The sequence below is a fragment of the Pseudorca crassidens genome, chromosome 15 (assembly GCF_039906515.1).
Source record: "Pseudorca crassidens isolate mPseCra1 chromosome 15, mPseCra1.hap1, whole genome shotgun sequence".
Classification (NCBI taxonomy): domain Eukaryota; kingdom Metazoa; phylum Chordata; class Mammalia; order Artiodactyla; family Delphinidae; genus Pseudorca; species Pseudorca crassidens.
The window spans coordinates 6,883,787-6,899,580 of record NC_090310.1 but is presented as its reverse complement, the minus strand read 5'-3'; the positions used below and the strand labels follow the sequence as shown (position 1 = coordinate 6,899,580).

Genomic DNA, 15,794 nt, shown 5'->3' with positions numbered 1-15,794 from the left:
CCAAAATTAAAAAAAAGAAGTGATTAAGTTAAAATGAGGCCATCAGAATGGGCCTAATCCAATCTGACTGACCTCCTTATAAGAAGAGGAAATTGGATGCACGGAGAGACACCAAGGATGTGCGTGCACAGGAGAAAGACCATGTGAGGACAGAGTGAGAAGGGTGCCACCTGCAAGTCAAGGAGAGTGGCTTCAGGAAAAACCAAACCTGTCGGCGGCTTGTCTTGGACACTAGCCTCCAGAACTGTGATCAAATAAATTTCTGGGTTTTTTTTGTTGTTTTTTTTTTACCGTACGCGGGCCTCTCGCTGTTGTGGCCTCTCTCGTTGCGGAGCACAGGCTCTGGACGCACAGGCTCAGCGGCCATGGCTCACGGGCCCAGCCGCTCCGCGGCATGTGGGATCCTCCCGGTCCGGGGCACGAACCCGTGTCCCCTGCATCGGCAGGCGGACTCTCAACCACTGCGCCACCAGGGAAGCCCTAATTTCTGTTTTTTAAGCCACCAAGTCTGTGGCAGCCTTAGCAAAGTGACACAGGGTGATTATGCTGGGGGTGGGGGTGGGGGACGTAATCACCAGGGTCCTTATTTTTATTATTTATTTATTTATTTTGGGTTGCGTTGGGTCTTCGTTGCTGCGCACAGGCTTTCTCTAGTTGCGGCGAGCAGGGGCTACTCTTTGTTGCGGTGCGTGGACTCCTCATTGCGGTGGCTTCTCTTTGTTGTGGAGCACGGGCTCTAGGCGCATGGGCCCCAGTAGTTGTGGCACGTGGGCTCAGTTGTTGTGGCGCACGGGCTTACTTGCTCCACGGCATGTGAGATCTTCCCGAACCAGGGCTCGAACCCGTGTCCACTGCATTGGCAGGCGGATGCTTAACCACTGCGCCACCAGGGAAGTCCTCAGGGTCCTTATTAAAGGAGGCAGGAGGATCAGAGATAGACAAAGGAGATGTGACAACAGAAGCAAAGGGTTAGAGTCAGAGATTTGAAGATGCTACACTCCTGGCTTTTTTTTTTTTTTTTTTAGTGACTTAAAACAGTGATCATTTGTTATTTCCACTCTTTGGCTTTAAAGATGGAGGAAGGGGTCACCACCCAAGGAGTGCAGATGGCCTCTAGAAACTCGAAAAGTCAAGGGAACATCCTCCCCAGGTGCCTCCAGGAACCAGCCCTGCTGACACCTTGATTTCATCCCCAGAAGACTCATTTTGGAGTTCGGACCCCCAAAACCATAAGAGAATTAATTTATGTTGTTTTAAGCCACTAGTTTGTGATAACCTGTTATAGCAGCCACAGGAAACTAACACCCACCCACTCCAATTACTGCCAGCTCAGTATTGTTTTCTAAGAAATTTACTTAAAATAATGTCTGTGGGGCTTCCCTGGTGGCGCAGTGGTTGAGAGTCCGCCTCCCGATGCAGGGGACACGAGTTCGTGCCCCGGTCCGGGAAGATGCCACATGCCGCGGAGCAGCTGGGCCCGTGAGCCATGGCCGCTGAGCCTGCGCGTCCGGAGCCTGTGCTCCGCAACGGGAGAGGCCACAACAGTGAGAGGCCCGCGTACCGGAAAAAAAAAAAAAAAATGTCTGTGACCCAAGCCCCTCCCACCCCTATAGCTGCCCTTCATAGCTTTGTCTCAGAAAGCCTCCTGATCCCGCTGGCAGCAAGGCCGTTTCCTAGCAGATATCCACAAGATCATTAATGTGCGATACTTCAGATGCCTTTTGGGGTCCTGGGCACAGACAGTCCAGTGTGGATGGTTTTGTGAGGGGTTTGCTGGACCGCGGGGAGAGCCCTCACATCCTAGACACAGGCTGCCATTCTCTGCACAGGATCAGGCTCACATGTCACCGGGGCCAGTTCTGGGTGTGGGAAGGGCAAGGTCCCCAGGGCAGAGGGGCAGCTCCCAAGGCCCCCAAAGTAAAGCTGGAACAACTGATAACCTTCCAGCAGCATAACAGACTGAGTCTGTCTTAACGTTATCTTGCTAATTCTTGTTCCCAATCAACAAACTTCCAGTGTCTTTGGCTTCCCTTCTTCCTTTCCTCCCCTCTCGCCTTACATCTGAAGGAGGGCTGGAAGCCTGCCTTTCAAGGAGTCCATTCTTTTCCTTTGCCCTAACTTCTCCTGCCTGGTTAGGCTGAGGTTATGGCAGGCAGTGCCATCTGTCCCCATCTTGTCAGAGACCTTGGTGTTTCTGACCCACAGGGGTTGAGGTCAAAGGAAGAGACAAAATAAAAGCAGGTAAAGGGACAGAAAGGCAGAAGAGGATTCTGGGGGTGGGGGTGGGGGGGGAAGCCCCCAGGCAACCCTGGCAAGAGGCTCTGATGGCTCAAGATGGCGGGACCTGAGTTCTCTAGCAGGTGGGAGTAGGTGGTATCGGGGTTTGTTTCTTTTTAGTTTAAGGCATGTTGGCTTAGGGGCAGGATCCTATCCCGAGGATAGGGCTAAGGGGGATCTTAAGAATCAACTTTCCCAATTCCCTCATTTTAGAGGCAGAAACTGAAGCTCAGAGAAATTCAATGACTTGCTCAAGGTCACACAGTTTTTTTCGGGGCAGAACCAAGCCTAAGACTCTGATCTTCTAAATCCTCACTGGGTCTCTTCGCTCCCTGATGCTCGAGGTCCCCTGGGAGTAGGAGGAACTGGAGGAGAGAAGTGGGAAGAAAGGGGCATGTTCCTTACATTTCTCAGTTCAATTTTACAAATTTATTTTATTCAGCTTGGAAAATGAATACAAACCCCTGGGTTTTGGGGGGAAGGGGACGGGCAGGAAGAAGGAAGTAGGAGTTGAGGCAAGGTTATGAGCATCACAGTGAATGTCTCACGTCCACGTCCAGGTCCACGTCCCTGCCTGGGGAGGGGGCGTGGAGGTCGAGCAGGGAGCTCAGGTCCGGAGGAACACCATGGTCAGGAGGCCTGGAGAGGGGAGGAAGAGCAAGGTCCTATGTGTAGCCCGCCAGCTCTGTACGCCCTCTTTCCAGCCCCGCTCTCCTCTCTTTGGGCCCGGATCCCCTACCACCACCGTGCTCACCCAAGACGTAGGCTGCCACCAACTTCTGTCCCAGGGAGACGTGAAGGATTTGGGGCAGCTGGCTGCCAAGTTCATCCTGGAGTGGCAGCAGCAGGAAGGCCACAGAGACTGTGCCCATCAGCAAGAAGAGGAGGAAGGAGCTGGTGGCCAGGTGTGGGAGGGGGTCTGGGAAACAAGGCCCATCAGGATCTCTAGCCTCCACTCCTGCCCAGCCCAACACCCTTCAGGGAGGAGGCTGAAGATGGAAGGTGTACCCACTTTCTGTTGGACATTGGAAGTGTTCTCTCCTCCCTGGAGCCTTCGTTCCCAAAGCCTCAGGAAACCCTCTCCCCTCTGGTCCCTCATCATTCGTTTTCTCTCAACTCTGCCTTGATTAAAGGCTCCTGTGTATCTGTGTGCCAGGCAGGGACCTCTGTCTCCCACAACTTGGTACATAATTGCTCAACCCGGTTTCTTATTATTTATTTATTTTTTATAAATGTATTTATTTATTTTTGGCTGCGTCAGCTCTTTGTTGCTGCGTGAGGGATTTCTCTAGTTGCGGTGAGTGGGGGCTACTCATTGCGGTGGCTTCTCTTGTTGTGAAGCACGGACTCTAGGTGCGCGCGCTTCAGTAGTTGTGGCACGTGGGCTCAGTAGCTGTGGTTCCGGGCTCTAGAGCACAGGCTCAGTAGTTGTGGCGCACAGGCTTAGTTGCTCCGTGGCGTGTGGGAATCTCCCCAGATAAGGGATCGAACCTGTGGCCCCTGCATTGGTAGGCGGATTCTCAACCACTGCCACCAGGGTAGCCGCCGGTTTCTTACTGAACTGAACTGAGCTGACACATGATGGGAAGTACTGAAGTCAGAGCTAAAGGAAGAATTTTTCTCTTTAAGTGGAGGCCAGAAACCAAGGAAACTGCAAAGTCTGCTTTTTCCCTAACCTGATATAAAATCTCAATTTCTAGAAATGTTTCCACCAAAAAGCAGAAAACTGAAACGGAAGGGAATTCCCTGGCGGTCCAGTGGTTAGGACTCCACTCTTTCACTGCCAGGACCCTGGATTTGATCCCTGGTTGGGGAACTAAGATCCCGCAAGCCACCAGGCACAGCCAAAAGAAAAAAAAAAAAAAAGTACTGAACCGGAAGACCTCTTCAACTCCAACTGAGCTCATCTCTAGGGTCATGCTAGGTCCTTCCTCCTTACAGAACTCAAGAATTCCCATCCCTAAACTCACTCTCTGGGAAGTGCTGAGCCGTGGGTGGTGCTGTCCAGGAAGGAGGCTCCGGGTGCGGCGTTGGGTCAGGCTGTCCCTGAAGCTCAAGGGGGTACGCTGGGGCCCTCAGAACCGAGGTGATGTCCTTGCGCCCCACCACTCGGCCGTCTGTTCCCTCCTCAGACAGCTCAATGCGGAAGCGGTCCTGGACGTCATAGTGGCTGGGATTGGGGGCCACGTGGCGAATCACACTGGTCCCAAGAAAGGAGAGCGGCCCATTGAAGGGCAGTGAGAGGCAGTGATCCAAGAGGATCCAGGCCCCACCCTCCCAGGAAAATTTCCCTTAGGGACACAGACAGAGGGTGGGGTAAACAGGTGGAAGAGGACCTGGTCTGAGGCTTAAGCCACGGCACAGTAAATGAGAGAAAGGTGGCAGCGACCCCTGGCTTCCATCAGCCTCCCCACCCTCTCAACTCACATGTCAATGCAGGACTGAGGCTTCACATATCCTTCCGCGTCAAACACTGTGTATTTGGCAGGTGCTGTGCACAGGACTGAGGGGAAAAGGCACACAGACAGAGACCGACTATTGCCTCAGACAACCTGCACAAGCCCCGCCCATGGAGTCCCCCCCTGCCTTCTACCCCAGGGCTGGACATCCGACCGTACTCATCTGACTGCTCCAGCCCACCCAGCTCCCCAGTGTTCTACCGCCAGCCCCCAGATCCCTAGCACGAAGCGCCCATCCCCATCACCTCGGAAGCGAAGCGCTGCTCCCGTGGGGTTATAGAGGGTCAGCAGCTGCCGAGATCCACTCCGCTGGTCCGCCCTGAATACTAGATCCGGGGGAAAGACGAGGACCGGGACAACAGGTCCCGAGGGAGGAGGGGCGCCCCGGGACCCCCGCCCAGGAGCCCCCGGACCCACCAGCTCCTGGTCCTGGGGCGCCCCACGGCGCATGCAAGCTCTGGGCGGTGGAACATCCGAGGGCAGAGCTCAGGGGACAGGGCCTGGAGTATAAAGCCGAGGGGCGAGAGGGGCGAAAGGGAACGGGATGAGATCGTAGGGCAGGGCCTGGACTGATGCCGCCGCCGCCTCGGAATCCCCCTAGATGAGGGCCCCGCAGGCCAGGCCCAGGCCCCCCAAACCCTTCCTCTCCACAGCTGTGCCTCAGGTCCCTTTAGGCCCCGCCCCCAAGCCCTACCTCGAGGGTCACGCCCACCCCGTAAACTCAGCCCCTCCCGGCTCCCAGCCCTGGCCCTAGTCTTCAGCCCCAGTTCCCGATCTCCATAAGCCCCGCCCCTCCCCGCCCCTTCCGGGCCTCCCAGGGCACCCGCCCCTCTCTTCGGCCCAATTCCGCTGGCCTCCGCGCCCTCTTCCGGAGTTGCCTTTTCCGTCTCCTGCTCTCCCGAGACCTGTATCTGTGCCTCCGATCCCCCCCTGAGTTCGGGCCCGCGCTTCTTCGGGCTTCCGCCTCCGAACGGCCGCTCACGCTATGAAGCTCACCTCTGGTCACAGCACCTGCCAATCAACCTGTGGCCGGACCAGGGCTGCCATCTTCCCGGCAGACCGTTTCTGCTCTTCCGCCGTACGACCTCTGTCATTGGCCAGGGCGGCCTCGTTTCAGCTCTAAGTATACACCGATTGGTGCACCTAAAGAGGTGATTGGCTTGATCCCAGTGACGTAAAACTTTACGAGCGTCTCTGGCTAGAACGCTAATCCTGGAATAAGTCGGGCGGCGAGGTCGGGGGGAGGGGCCCGGGCGAGGATGGGAGTCAGGCTTTGTTCCTTCCTCCCCACTCTGAGGCCGTCCAAATCACTAGAATCACATCCCACAAGGGAGCCCTCTTTCTCCACTTCAGTCCCAGGTTCTCCTAGACGCTTAAAAAGCAACGAAAGCCGTTTTCTGTAGTACGAGTTGGCGGTTGCTCCCAGTTGGACTCGGTTCGTAGCCCAGGGCACTTCTCTTGATTCCTTCCTGCACGGAACTCATATTTGAAATCACTCATATTTGCAGAGGGAATTAGTATTCAGAATCTTCAGCTCCCCTTACAGACGAGGAAACAGCCTCGACAAGGTGAGGAATCTCACGCATTTGGTTAGCAGCGGAGCGAAACAAAGTTACCCGAAAGCCTTCTCTAAGCACCCTATCAAATGTAGAATCTCCCTTTGCCTGTCCTCTTATCATGCTTTTGTTTTCTTCAGAGCACTCCTAGAGCTACTTGACATCATGTTTATTTTAGTTTATCTCTGCTCTGGTAGAATTTACTCTCCTGTCCACAAGAGCAGCGACTTAGTTTTGTTGTATTTTCAGCACCGAAAACAGTGCCTGCCATTTGGAATGCACAAATGAATGGGTGACTAGGATGAACTTCTGAGCTGAGATCTCACTGAAGTTAGGAAGTGAGCCAGGAGATGTCTGTGGTAGAGAATTCCGGATAGAGGGAACAGCAAAGGCAAAGCCCGGAAGCAGGTGTGTACTAGAAATGGCCAAGGAGCCAGTGTGATGGAAGAGATTGTAAGGGAGACAATATTCAGAGATGAGATGAGGTGGGAGGGAGGACACAGATCACCTAGAGCCTTAGAGCCCACAGTAGGACTTTGGATTTTATGCTGAGACTGATGGGAAACTATGGAAGAGTTGTTTTAATTCCTTTTTTTTTTTTTCTTTTTGGCTGCCCCAGGCAGCTTGCAGGATCTTAGTTCCCCAACCAGGGATTGAATCCCAGCCTTCAGCAGGGAAAGTGCTGGACTGCCAGGGAATTCCCTTAATTTCTTTTTTTTTTAAACAGCTTTATTGAGATATCTTTGACATATAAAAATTGTATATACTTAAGGTGTACAACTTGGTGTTTTGATATCTGTAGACATTGTGAAAAGATCAGCACAATCAAGCTAATTTACATATCCATCACCTCCACGTAGTGAGCATTTTCTGTGTGTGTTGAGCATCCGGGAGAATTTTGAGCAAAGGGGTGACAAGATTTGACTTACATTCTTCTGTATAGTAACTGTTGAGTTTAATGAATGAATGAAAACAAATCCCCAGAGGAGCACCAAAACCATACAAATGGACATGTGACCCCTTCCTCAAGTCTAGAAACATTTATTTGGATAAGAAAGGGGTCCCTAGGGCCAGGGTCCGGAGGCTGGCCTAGGCTCAGGCTTGGGATCCAGCAGCCTGAACAGGCTTGGAAGGGCACCTCTTGCTGAGGTTGGTGAGGATCTGGTGCTGGGTGGGCCGGTAGAGAACCACGAAGCTCTCTGGAGGAAGGATCGGACCTCTGTTTTCTTCCACCTGGCCCATCAGCAGATAACTGATTCCTAGGGAAGAGGAGGAAGGGATTGAGAGTTTGTGTAACTGAGACCTTATAGGTGTACCCCCTCGTCCCAGTCCCTCAGATTCTACTGCCTCCATCATTTTCATGAGGCTAAGTCCCCCTCTACATTTTCCCACATCTCCGTTACCTTTCTTCATGGGGGGGCACTGCTTGCAGGGCACATAGAACTTCAGGGAGGTGTCAGTGGGGGGAGAGGGCAGGTCCAGGCCTCCGGTTTTGTAAACACCAGTGAGACTGACAGTGACTGTGAGGCCCTCCCCTGGGCCCCGAACCATGGACTTCATCATTCCCGTCACCACTGTGGGAGAGAGAGGGAGAGGTGAGGAGACAGGAGGCCAGGGCAGGGCTGGAACCAGAAGGAGGGGGGCTTTGGGGACAGGAGGGGAGGTTAGAGGAGCTGGAAGGGCAGAGCTGGGGGATGGGGCTGCTTACCCAGGTCGCTGTTACAGAAGTGGCTCTGCAAGGTGCCTGCCCGCCGGCACTGTTTTGGGCAGGAGACACTGGGTGCATCTGGTGGGGGGGGGAAGGGGAAGGGGGGCACTGTTTGTGGAGGGTAACCTACCCAGGAGGTAGGAAGGACCACTTTCCCCACAAAAACCTCATTGCTTTGAACTTGTTCAGAGCTCTATCCAGCTTCGTGTCCCAGCACCCAGTACCAGCCATTAGCACGGAGGCGGCACCCGTGGGTGCTGTATTGAATGAATGAATGAGCGCAGGAAGGAACTCGGATACAACTCCCTCCAGCCTGCGGCCGCTTCCTCTGCCTTCCCAGACTCACCGGGGCCCACCGGAGTTGCCTCTGCCTTAGGCGCGGCCTTCGGTTTCTCCTCAGGTGGGACTTCGGGCTTGACTTTGGGCCCGACTCCGGGCTTGGGGCCCGGGCCTGGCCCTCCTTCGGTGGCGCCCCGCGGCAGGGTCCTGTAGGAGGCCGAGAAGCCGTCGGCCGTGACGCTGAGGTCCGAGACGAACTGGACGAGGAGCTCGTTCCCTTCGGAGGAGATGGGACTGCGGGCGCGGGGCATTGGGGGAGGTGTCAGGTGGGCAGCGCATCCTGCCCCCTACCCAGGCCGGCGGCCTTTTCACCTCTGCCCCTCGGTTGTCTGCGTTAGCTTCCCGATTTCGCAAGCCCCTCTCGCCTCTCCATCCACGGACCCCAGGCCTGGCGTCAAGCCTCGTCTTCTGCCTGGGCCGCTACCCGCTCCGCCCACCCGTTTGGGGCCGGCAGGTTCGCCTCCTGCGGCTTCAGCTCAGCCCCGCCCCTCCCACCAGCAGCGCTGTCCCCCCCGCTCCCGCACCAGGCGCGGCGGAGACTCCCGGACGCCGTCACCCACCCAGGTGCCGCCCCCTCACCCCGGGGCTGTGTCGCCGCAGAACTTCCCCAGCCGCTTGGCGTCGTCGCTCACGGCGCCGTTGAACACGCTGACCGAATCGTAGCGGCAGTAGGAGTCGGGCTCCAGGTCAAACTTCCCGAAGGTCAGTGAGATCACCTGGCGGCGGGGCAGAGGCGGAGGCTGCGCGGTGGGACCCCGGGCAGCCGAGGGAGCGGAGCTCTCACCTCTCACCTCCTCCGCCCGGCCGCCGCCTCCGGGACGCTCGCCGCGGCCTCCTCGCTCACCTCCCGCGTGCCCTCCAGCCCCCCTCTTAATGCATTCACACCACAGCTCGGAGGAACACACACATCCACGGGGGCCCTGCAGTGGCCTCGGTCGCCGTAGTCCGCAAGGTCAAGTCCTGGCTCATTCTCAAGGAACAGACCCAGAATCCACCTCCACCACCACTACACACACACCCACCCCCCACCCCCACGCACAAATCAGTTTATATATCAGCATCGGGTACCTCGCTCTCGTAAGATTCGTCACAGTCGTAATTTGACATTTTTTGTTTGGGTGCAAGCAGGTCTGGGTCTGTTTTTGCTGCCCACCATGCAAGCTCAGTGCTCGGGACATTGTAGATGTTCAATAAATCTTTGCAGGTTGCATACTGGAGGACGCCGCCTGGGTCCCCGAGGGCAGCCCGGGCAGGGGGTCAGTACCTGGTCCGGGGGCGCGATGATGTGCCAGGAACAGCTGATGCCCGGGGGGTAATCGGACTCGGGCCAGTTGGGCGTGGTCAGGGTTCCCTGGGCCTTCTCCAGCCGCCCCCCGCAAAATTGGTGCTCTGGGGAGGGGAGAGAGGAGTGGGGGTGGGGGGCGGTGGAGACCCTCGGTCAGCTGGAGGAGAACTCTAGGCTGGGAGCCCGTGCAGAAAGCTCAGACGTCTGGGTCTCGGGATGATGGGGCGAGAAGAGAGGGAGGAAGAAGGGGGGTAGGTTAGCAGAGATGGGGCTCGGAGGAGCGGGGCTCCGGGAGGTCTTGGACCGCGGGGGGGTAAGTCTCGGACCGCCGGGCACCCAGGCGGGCGGTGGTAGGGGGAGGAGGAATTGACTGGACACGCTCCCTTCTTGCCCCTCCCCCTGACCCGAGGCCACATCGCGAAGCCACATCGCGAAGCCACATCGCGAGGCCACATCGCTCCTCTTCCCCTGGAAGATCCCATCTCCCCGGCCCGGCAGAAAAGTCCCCGTCGCAGCTGGAGAGTCCCCATGTTGTGAGGGTGCCCTCAAATTGGGGCACAGCCCCGAGGCTCCTTTGGGGAGGTCCCTCCTTAAACATTTTAGGGGAGACTTCTGCCGCCAGGAGGAGGTGATGGGACCGCAATCGGGAGCCCCCGGGCTGGGTGTAGGGGGCTCCGGGTCGGGGGAACCTAGTCCCCCAGCCCGGGGGTGCCCCCTCGCGCCCGTCTGAGGGAGCCCGATTGCGGACGGGGGCGGGCAGTTACTCACCGTCCCAGTAACCCCAGGCCGCCCATTCCACCCGCGGGTCGGTGACCCATTTCCGCCTCGCGCCTGGGCGGGGGCCTGGAAGAGGGGGGGGGTGGGAGCGGGAAGGAGGGGAGAGAAGACGGGGAGGAGGGACTGAAGGGGCGGTTAGTGAGGAAAAAGGGTAAGGGAGATAATGGGGGTCCCAGGCTCTTGGGGTGGAGGTTAAGGCTGGGGTGGGGCCTGCGCCGGGGGCGGGGCCAGGAGAGGGGGACAGCGGAGGTGAGGGAGGTCTCACCAGTGCCTGAGGTGGCCCGCCCGCTGTACCAGAGCAGGAAGCCTCGTCCTCCCGTGCCCTCGTCCGATGTCATCCTCAGGGTCACCTGGTTGCCGGGGGCAACTAAGGGCGCTGGCCGGAAGGTCCCGCAGAAGCGTCCGAGCCGCTGGCCTGAGGTTCCAGGCCCGGCAAAGACCTCCAGAGCGTCATAACGGCAGGATGGGTGCAGCTCCAGGTCAAAGACTCGGAAGGAGAGGGACACAGTCTGGCCCTCAGGGACCTGATGGTGGGGACAGGGTCGGGGACCTGCAAAGTCAGGCCGGACACAACCAGGCAGAGGGGACTCTTTTTCCCCAAGCATTTCCTACAGAAACTGGGCCTGAAGCAGAGGGGACCCCATCAGGGTGCAGAGCAGAGGGCTTGTGGCTTGTGCAGGGGACAAGACCTGAGGTCTGTGGAGAGACCAGAGGGGATGGGGATGAAGGTGGGAATGGAGAAGCAGGCTCTGAGTTAAGGTGTGAGGATGCTTGCCACGTGTTACTGTGGGCACTGATGCTGTCAGTGACCAGAGGGGAGGGGGCTGGGACTTCCCCAGGGAGAAGCGGCGGTGCTTGCCAGGAGGGGGGTTCCCTTAGCAGTCTGGCCTCTGGCTGCCTGGACCCAGGCCTCGGGGAGACTTGGACAAGGGGACGGTGGCCAAAGGGGCCTTCTCACCGTTATCGTCCAGACGCACTCCTTATTGGCGGGGTAGAGGTTAGGGAAACCCTCGCTTGCCAGGTAACCCGACTCCCCAGTCACATCCCCTCCACACAGGAACACAGGTCTGCAGAACAGAAGAGAGGTCAGGCCTGAGTGGGGGAGTAGTGCAGGGACTGGGGTAGGGCAATGAGCATGGGGGCGCCAAGAAGGGCAGCCAGCGGGATGAGGAAGGGAGGCCCAAAGGATTCGAGGCGGCCTCAGCCAGCGGGGCTGGGACTGGGGTGGGAAATACTCCAGCAGGGAATCAGGAAAAAGTGGGACCAGCAACTTGGCTGTCCCTCCAGCCCCTCAGAGTTCCCACCCCCACCCCAGCAGGAATTCCCGGAATCCTCCTCGGCCCCCCTCCATCATTCCCCCGCCTCACCCTGCCTGGCAGTCAGGGCTTGGAGCGGCCTAACTACTTCCAGATGTGGACACAGCCTCGAGGTTGGGGGGGTGAGGGGGCGGGGAGATGAGGGAGAAGCAGCAGCCAGGGCCTTGCGCTCCCAACCTTTGCCCTGCTCCGGCTCCAGCTAACTACTGCGGTGACTGACTCCCACGTCTCCCACTTGCAGCCCCCTCTTCCCCCCACAGTCTCTGATTCCCTCCTGGAATCCAGATGTACAGCTACCAGGCAAGTTCAAGGTCTTGGTGCTCTCAGGTTCCATGGTGGGGCCAAGGGTCTGGATAGGTGGGGAGACTTAGAGGGCAGAGGACGGAGGGTGGAGGAGTGGGGAGCAGTGGTGACCGCAGGAGACAGTGGTCTTGCAGCAGGGAAGGAGGACTTGGGGGCCAGAGAAGGGTGAGGGCTGTGGAAGATCTGCGCGGGTGGTGTGTTAGCAAAAGAATCTACAAGCTCCACAGGCATAGCCCCCCAGGAATCAGGGATCTGAAGTTAACTCAAGCCATCTGGAAGGTGCCGAGAGACCTACCTGGTGTAGTTGGGGCTCTGGCCCTGGGTGAAAGGCAGCAGCAGAGCCCAGGCAGTGAGGAGGGGCCCCAAGAGGGAGGCTGTGGTAGTAGGCAGCATGGCCCGAGGGAGAGGCACTGGGGTCCTCAAGACAGAGGCAGCAGCTGAGTGTAGCAGCAGCAGCAGCGGCAGCGGCAGCAGCAGCAGCGGGGATAATCAGTGCCAGATGAGGCAGCCTTGGGCGTGTGGGCGTGGGGACTGGCCAGTGGGGCGGGCGGCGGGGAAGGCGGGACAGGGAGAGAAGAGCCGGGACAGTGGCGATTCCAGGGGCCTCTCTAGGTCCAGGACACATAAATACTGACCCAGTGTGGGAGCGGGGGTGGAGCAACGAAGGGCAGAGGGAGCATCAGACTCTCAGCATATTCCAGGCAGTCCAGTAACATCATCTGCAAGCCCACTCTGTCCAGTGCCCGAGCATCCTTCCAACACAGCCTCGGGTCCTTCCTGAGGACTCTCCAGCCCACCTGTGATCCTCCCCATTCCTGCTTCCTCAGCACCCAGAGGAAGTCCTTCCCTGGACTCCCAACCTCTAATCACTTACCCACTTCCTGACCACCCCCTGCTCCAGTTTATTTTCCACTTCAAATGTCTACTGTCCTCTCCATACCCGGGCCAGACTAGGCCACGGAGGAAGAATTCTGCTCACCCATCTTCTCTCCCAAATATTTGGAGGTATGGGTGGGGGCAGGGAGGCATGCTCTGTGGGTAAAGGGAGTGTCTTCCTTATTGAGGAAGAGGAGGATGGAGTAGAAAGTAAGGGAAAGGACATGTGAGATCAGATCTGGAAGGGAAACAGGAGGAGGAGAGCGGGGGTGGGGGGGGTGGGGGTGGGGGTGGGTTGGCTTCACAGGGATGAAGGGAAATGGGTAGGAAGCTTCCTGAACTCAGAGGAAGCGCCTTTCTCAGCCTGATGGACGGAGGATCCAAGTGACGGAACCAAGTAGGCATCGGGTCTTGGCGTTGGAGGGAAAAGGAAGCTGAAGGATCCAGGTGCTGTCAGCTCTGCAGCAACTGACAGCCTGAGCTGCGTCCACTCTGCCTGCCCACCCCTCCCCCCGCACCCCGCCCCACGTTCCTCCCAGGCCCCAGGGTTACAAACCGGGCCTCAATCAGCCTTTTATTCTATTTGTCCATCAAATCTTTTGTCCATGTCAGGTTGGGGGCCCCTCCTGGGCAGCTCCCTGAACATTTTACAAAACAGTCCCACCCTGACATGTCTAGCAGGCCCTAGCCCACTGCATCCCCCTCCCCACGCGCAGCATTCATTGCTGTCATTCCACCTCTCCTTAGCCCCTGGCCCAGGGCCAGACCCTCCCTCCAGGGGTGAGACCAGGAGAGGGGGGTCAGCTGTCAGGGGTTGGGGGGCCTTGGCCAACCCCTCCAAAAGCCCTCTGCAGCATGTCCAGGGTCTCCCAGAAGAAATCCTCCTGTGTGGCCATCAAGGGCATCCAGCCCACGATCACCTTCGTCGTTTCCATGCATTCCTGCAATGTGGGGCAACTGTGGATCTGGTCGAGGTACGGCTCACAGGCCTGCGCCGCCACCCCCTCAGGGTCCTGGGCTGCTTCGGCCCCCAGGCTGGGCTTGGGGGTCCCCGCCACCCTGCTGGCTGGTAGGTCCCGGTAGGCGGGATGGTGCTCGATGTCATGGCCGGACAGCACGTAGAGGCACTCTCTGGTAGGACAGAGGGAGCTGGCATACAAAGGGACCTTGGAGGAGAGACAGGGGGGGAGTGGCTGAGTGGGGCCCCGGGAAGGGGTTCCCAGGAAGCCCCAGCTGTTGTGCTTGTCCTGCTCAGACCAGCCCTGAGCCAGCGAGTGAGCTGGCTGGCTGAGCCCCAAGGTTGTGTGAGGTCGGAGCGGGCCAGCAGGGGCAGCTCAGGGAGAGAGCCAGGAGCCATGGTACGTGGCAGGAAAGGGCGGTGGGTGGTGCTGGAAGATGGGGTCCCTGGGTCCCTGTGGGAGCCCCAGCTACAGTCCTGTGGGCTCTACTGCTCTGGCCCTCCCTGGACGCCCGCTCCCTGGACCCTGCTCTGACCTTGATGTGGAGCTTAACGAAGGAGGCACTTCCCCTAGGCCAGCCTGGCAGGCGGCCTCTGGCCCCACATCCACAGCCCAGCAGCTCCTTGCTGAAGTCTGAGCGCTGGCTCAGCACCAGGGAGTGGTTGAGGCCACACCACAGGGCGACGGGACGCTGCAGATAACGTACCTGAGAACACAGGGCAGGGTCCCTAAGTGGGGAACACCAAGGCACCGTGGGGAGGGGCCGGGTTGGAGAAGGGTGACAGCTTCTCCTAGGGAAGCTAGGGGGAGGGAGGAGGTGGGCCCCAGAGTACCCTCCCCCTCCCCAACGAGGTCCGCCCTGCCGACTGCAGACTGGCAGCTATCACTCCTCCTTGGTTCTCCTGCAGCCCGTCTGACCACAGGGGCGCTAGCACGGCTGTTGGTTCCTCCTCTCGGTTCCCTGGAAAACAGGCCTCTTGCCTGAGGCCAGGGCCTGCTATCTGCTCCCTGGTCTCATCCCCCAGGCCTGGGCCTGTCCAGTCTCTCATTCTGCCTTCCAGCCTCGGGGGAGGAAGAGCCTTCCTCCCTGTCCCTGTGTAGTTCCAGGTTAGGCCCCTGGAAGGGCCTGCCTCCCACTGCGTCCTTCCTTCCGTCTCTAGCATTTTCAGTCTGTCATATCTTTATCTTTCAAAATGGCCACTCTTTTGGAAAAACATTTCCACCTGATTTCTGCTGCTTCCTACCTCTGTCTTTTAGGCAGTAGGACTGGCTACGTGATCAGTCTGAAGTGGACCACATTCTTGGTCTCACCACAGCCAGTCTCGCCTGAGACTCCCCACTCCCCACTACACTACGACTTCTCTCCAAAGGCACTGGACCTCCCAGCAGCCAAATCCCAGGGCCTCTCCTGCACGCTTGCTCCCGAGACTGTGAGCGCTTTACTTTTGAAGACATAGATAAGTAATTTCACGGCCATTACAGGAAAATTATAAAATACTGGCAAGCAAGAATTCATTTAAAAATCACTGGAAGCCCCACCACCCACTATTAACATCTTGCTGGACACTCTTCCTCACTGTTGCCTCAGCAAATATATACACGCAAGTTGTATATTTTTAAACCAAGATGGGATTGTGCTGTGTAAACCATTTCACGAATTTTTTTTTTTTTTTCACTGAAAAATATGGTATAGCCATCCTTCCATGTCAGGGAGCATATTCCTTCACTATCACTGTCACCACCCCCTCCTGGGTGAAACTTTCTGTGCCCGTGGCCTGTGAGACGTGGCATTTGAGGGTGTGTGTCTCTCTCAGAGACAACTCTTTCAGTCCCTCCACCCACAATCATGGCGACCACCCAGCTTTGCCCCTCTGCCTCTACTTTTGTCATTTCAACCTTGTTCCAACTTGGAATCCAGCTAGACATTTCTACTTTAGTG

The 15,794-nt window shown here is 57.7% G+C and overlaps 4 protein-coding genes across 13 annotated transcripts in view; 1 reads left to right on the top strand and 3 right to left on the bottom strand.

The window, feature by feature from the left end:
* Positions 1–2,691: 2,691 nt before the first annotated feature.
* Positions 2,692–5,881, bottom strand: MOSPD3 (motile sperm domain containing 3). Of its 4 annotated transcripts, none has more exons than XM_067705753.1 (6): positions 5,733–5,881; positions 4,982–5,236; positions 4,705–4,780; positions 4,248–4,477; positions 3,032–3,196; positions 2,692–2,916 (listed from the first exon to the last, which is right to left on the bottom strand). In XM_067705753.1, the coding sequence occupies exons 2-6, from the start codon at positions 5,184–5,186 to the stop codon at positions 2,885–2,887; spliced, it is 708 nt and encodes a 235-aa protein (XP_067561854.1). In that variant the 5' UTR covers positions 5,187–5,236; positions 5,733–5,881; the 3' UTR covers positions 2,692–2,884. The 4 variants fall into 4 exon arrangements, with proteins under 4 accessions (XP_067561854.1, XP_067561855.1, XP_067561853.1 ...); XM_067705754.1 differs by having other exon boundaries at positions 5,642–5,741; XM_067705752.1 differs by lacking the exon at positions 5,733–5,881 and having other exon boundaries at positions 4,982–5,459.
* Positions 5,882–7,317: 1,436 nt separating this feature from the next.
* On the bottom strand, positions 7,318–12,579 carry PCOLCE (procollagen C-endopeptidase enhancer). Of its 2 annotated transcripts, XM_067705744.1 has the most exons (10): positions 12,316–12,579; positions 11,360–11,468; positions 10,667–10,925; positions 10,393–10,467; positions 9,604–9,728; positions 8,919–9,055; positions 8,347–8,573; positions 8,001–8,078; positions 7,696–7,866; positions 7,318–7,551 (listed from the first exon to the last, which is right to left on the bottom strand). In XM_067705744.1, exons 1-10 carry the CDS (start codon positions 12,411–12,413, stop codon positions 7,388–7,390), a joined length of 1,443 nt encoding a protein of 480 aa, XP_067561845.1. In that variant the 5' UTR covers positions 12,414–12,579; the 3' UTR covers positions 7,318–7,387. The 2 variants fall into 2 exon arrangements, with proteins under 2 accessions (XP_067561845.1, XP_067561846.1); XM_067705745.1 differs by lacking the exon at positions 10,393–10,467 and having other exon boundaries at positions 12,316–12,571.
* Positions 11,851–15,794, top strand: part of LRCH4 (leucine rich repeats and calponin homology domain containing 4) — a 23,709-nt gene continuing 19,765 nt past the window's right edge. For 3 of the 4 annotated variants that reach the window (XM_067705732.1, XM_067705730.1, XM_067705731.1), the window contains exon 1: positions 11,852–12,017. The gene's annotated coding sequence lies outside the window, so the exon portion shown is untranslated. Of the gene's footprint in view, positions 12,018–15,794 lie in introns of all 4 variants that reach the window. The other variant, XM_067705733.1, reaches the window with a different exon arrangement.
* Positions 13,458–15,794, bottom strand: part of FBXO24 (F-box protein 24) — a 6,999-nt gene continuing 4,662 nt past the window's right edge. For 2 of the 3 annotated variants that reach the window (XM_067705737.1, XM_067705735.1), the window contains 2 exons: positions 14,391–14,561; positions 13,458–14,062 (listed from right to left, as the gene is read on the bottom strand). In XM_067705737.1, the coding sequence (XP_067561838.1) occupies positions 13,697–14,062; positions 14,391–14,561 (537 nt within the window). In that variant the 3' untranslated portion in view covers positions 13,458–13,696. The remainder of the gene's footprint in view (positions 14,063–14,390; positions 14,562–15,794) is intronic. The other variant, XM_067705736.1, reaches the window with a different exon arrangement.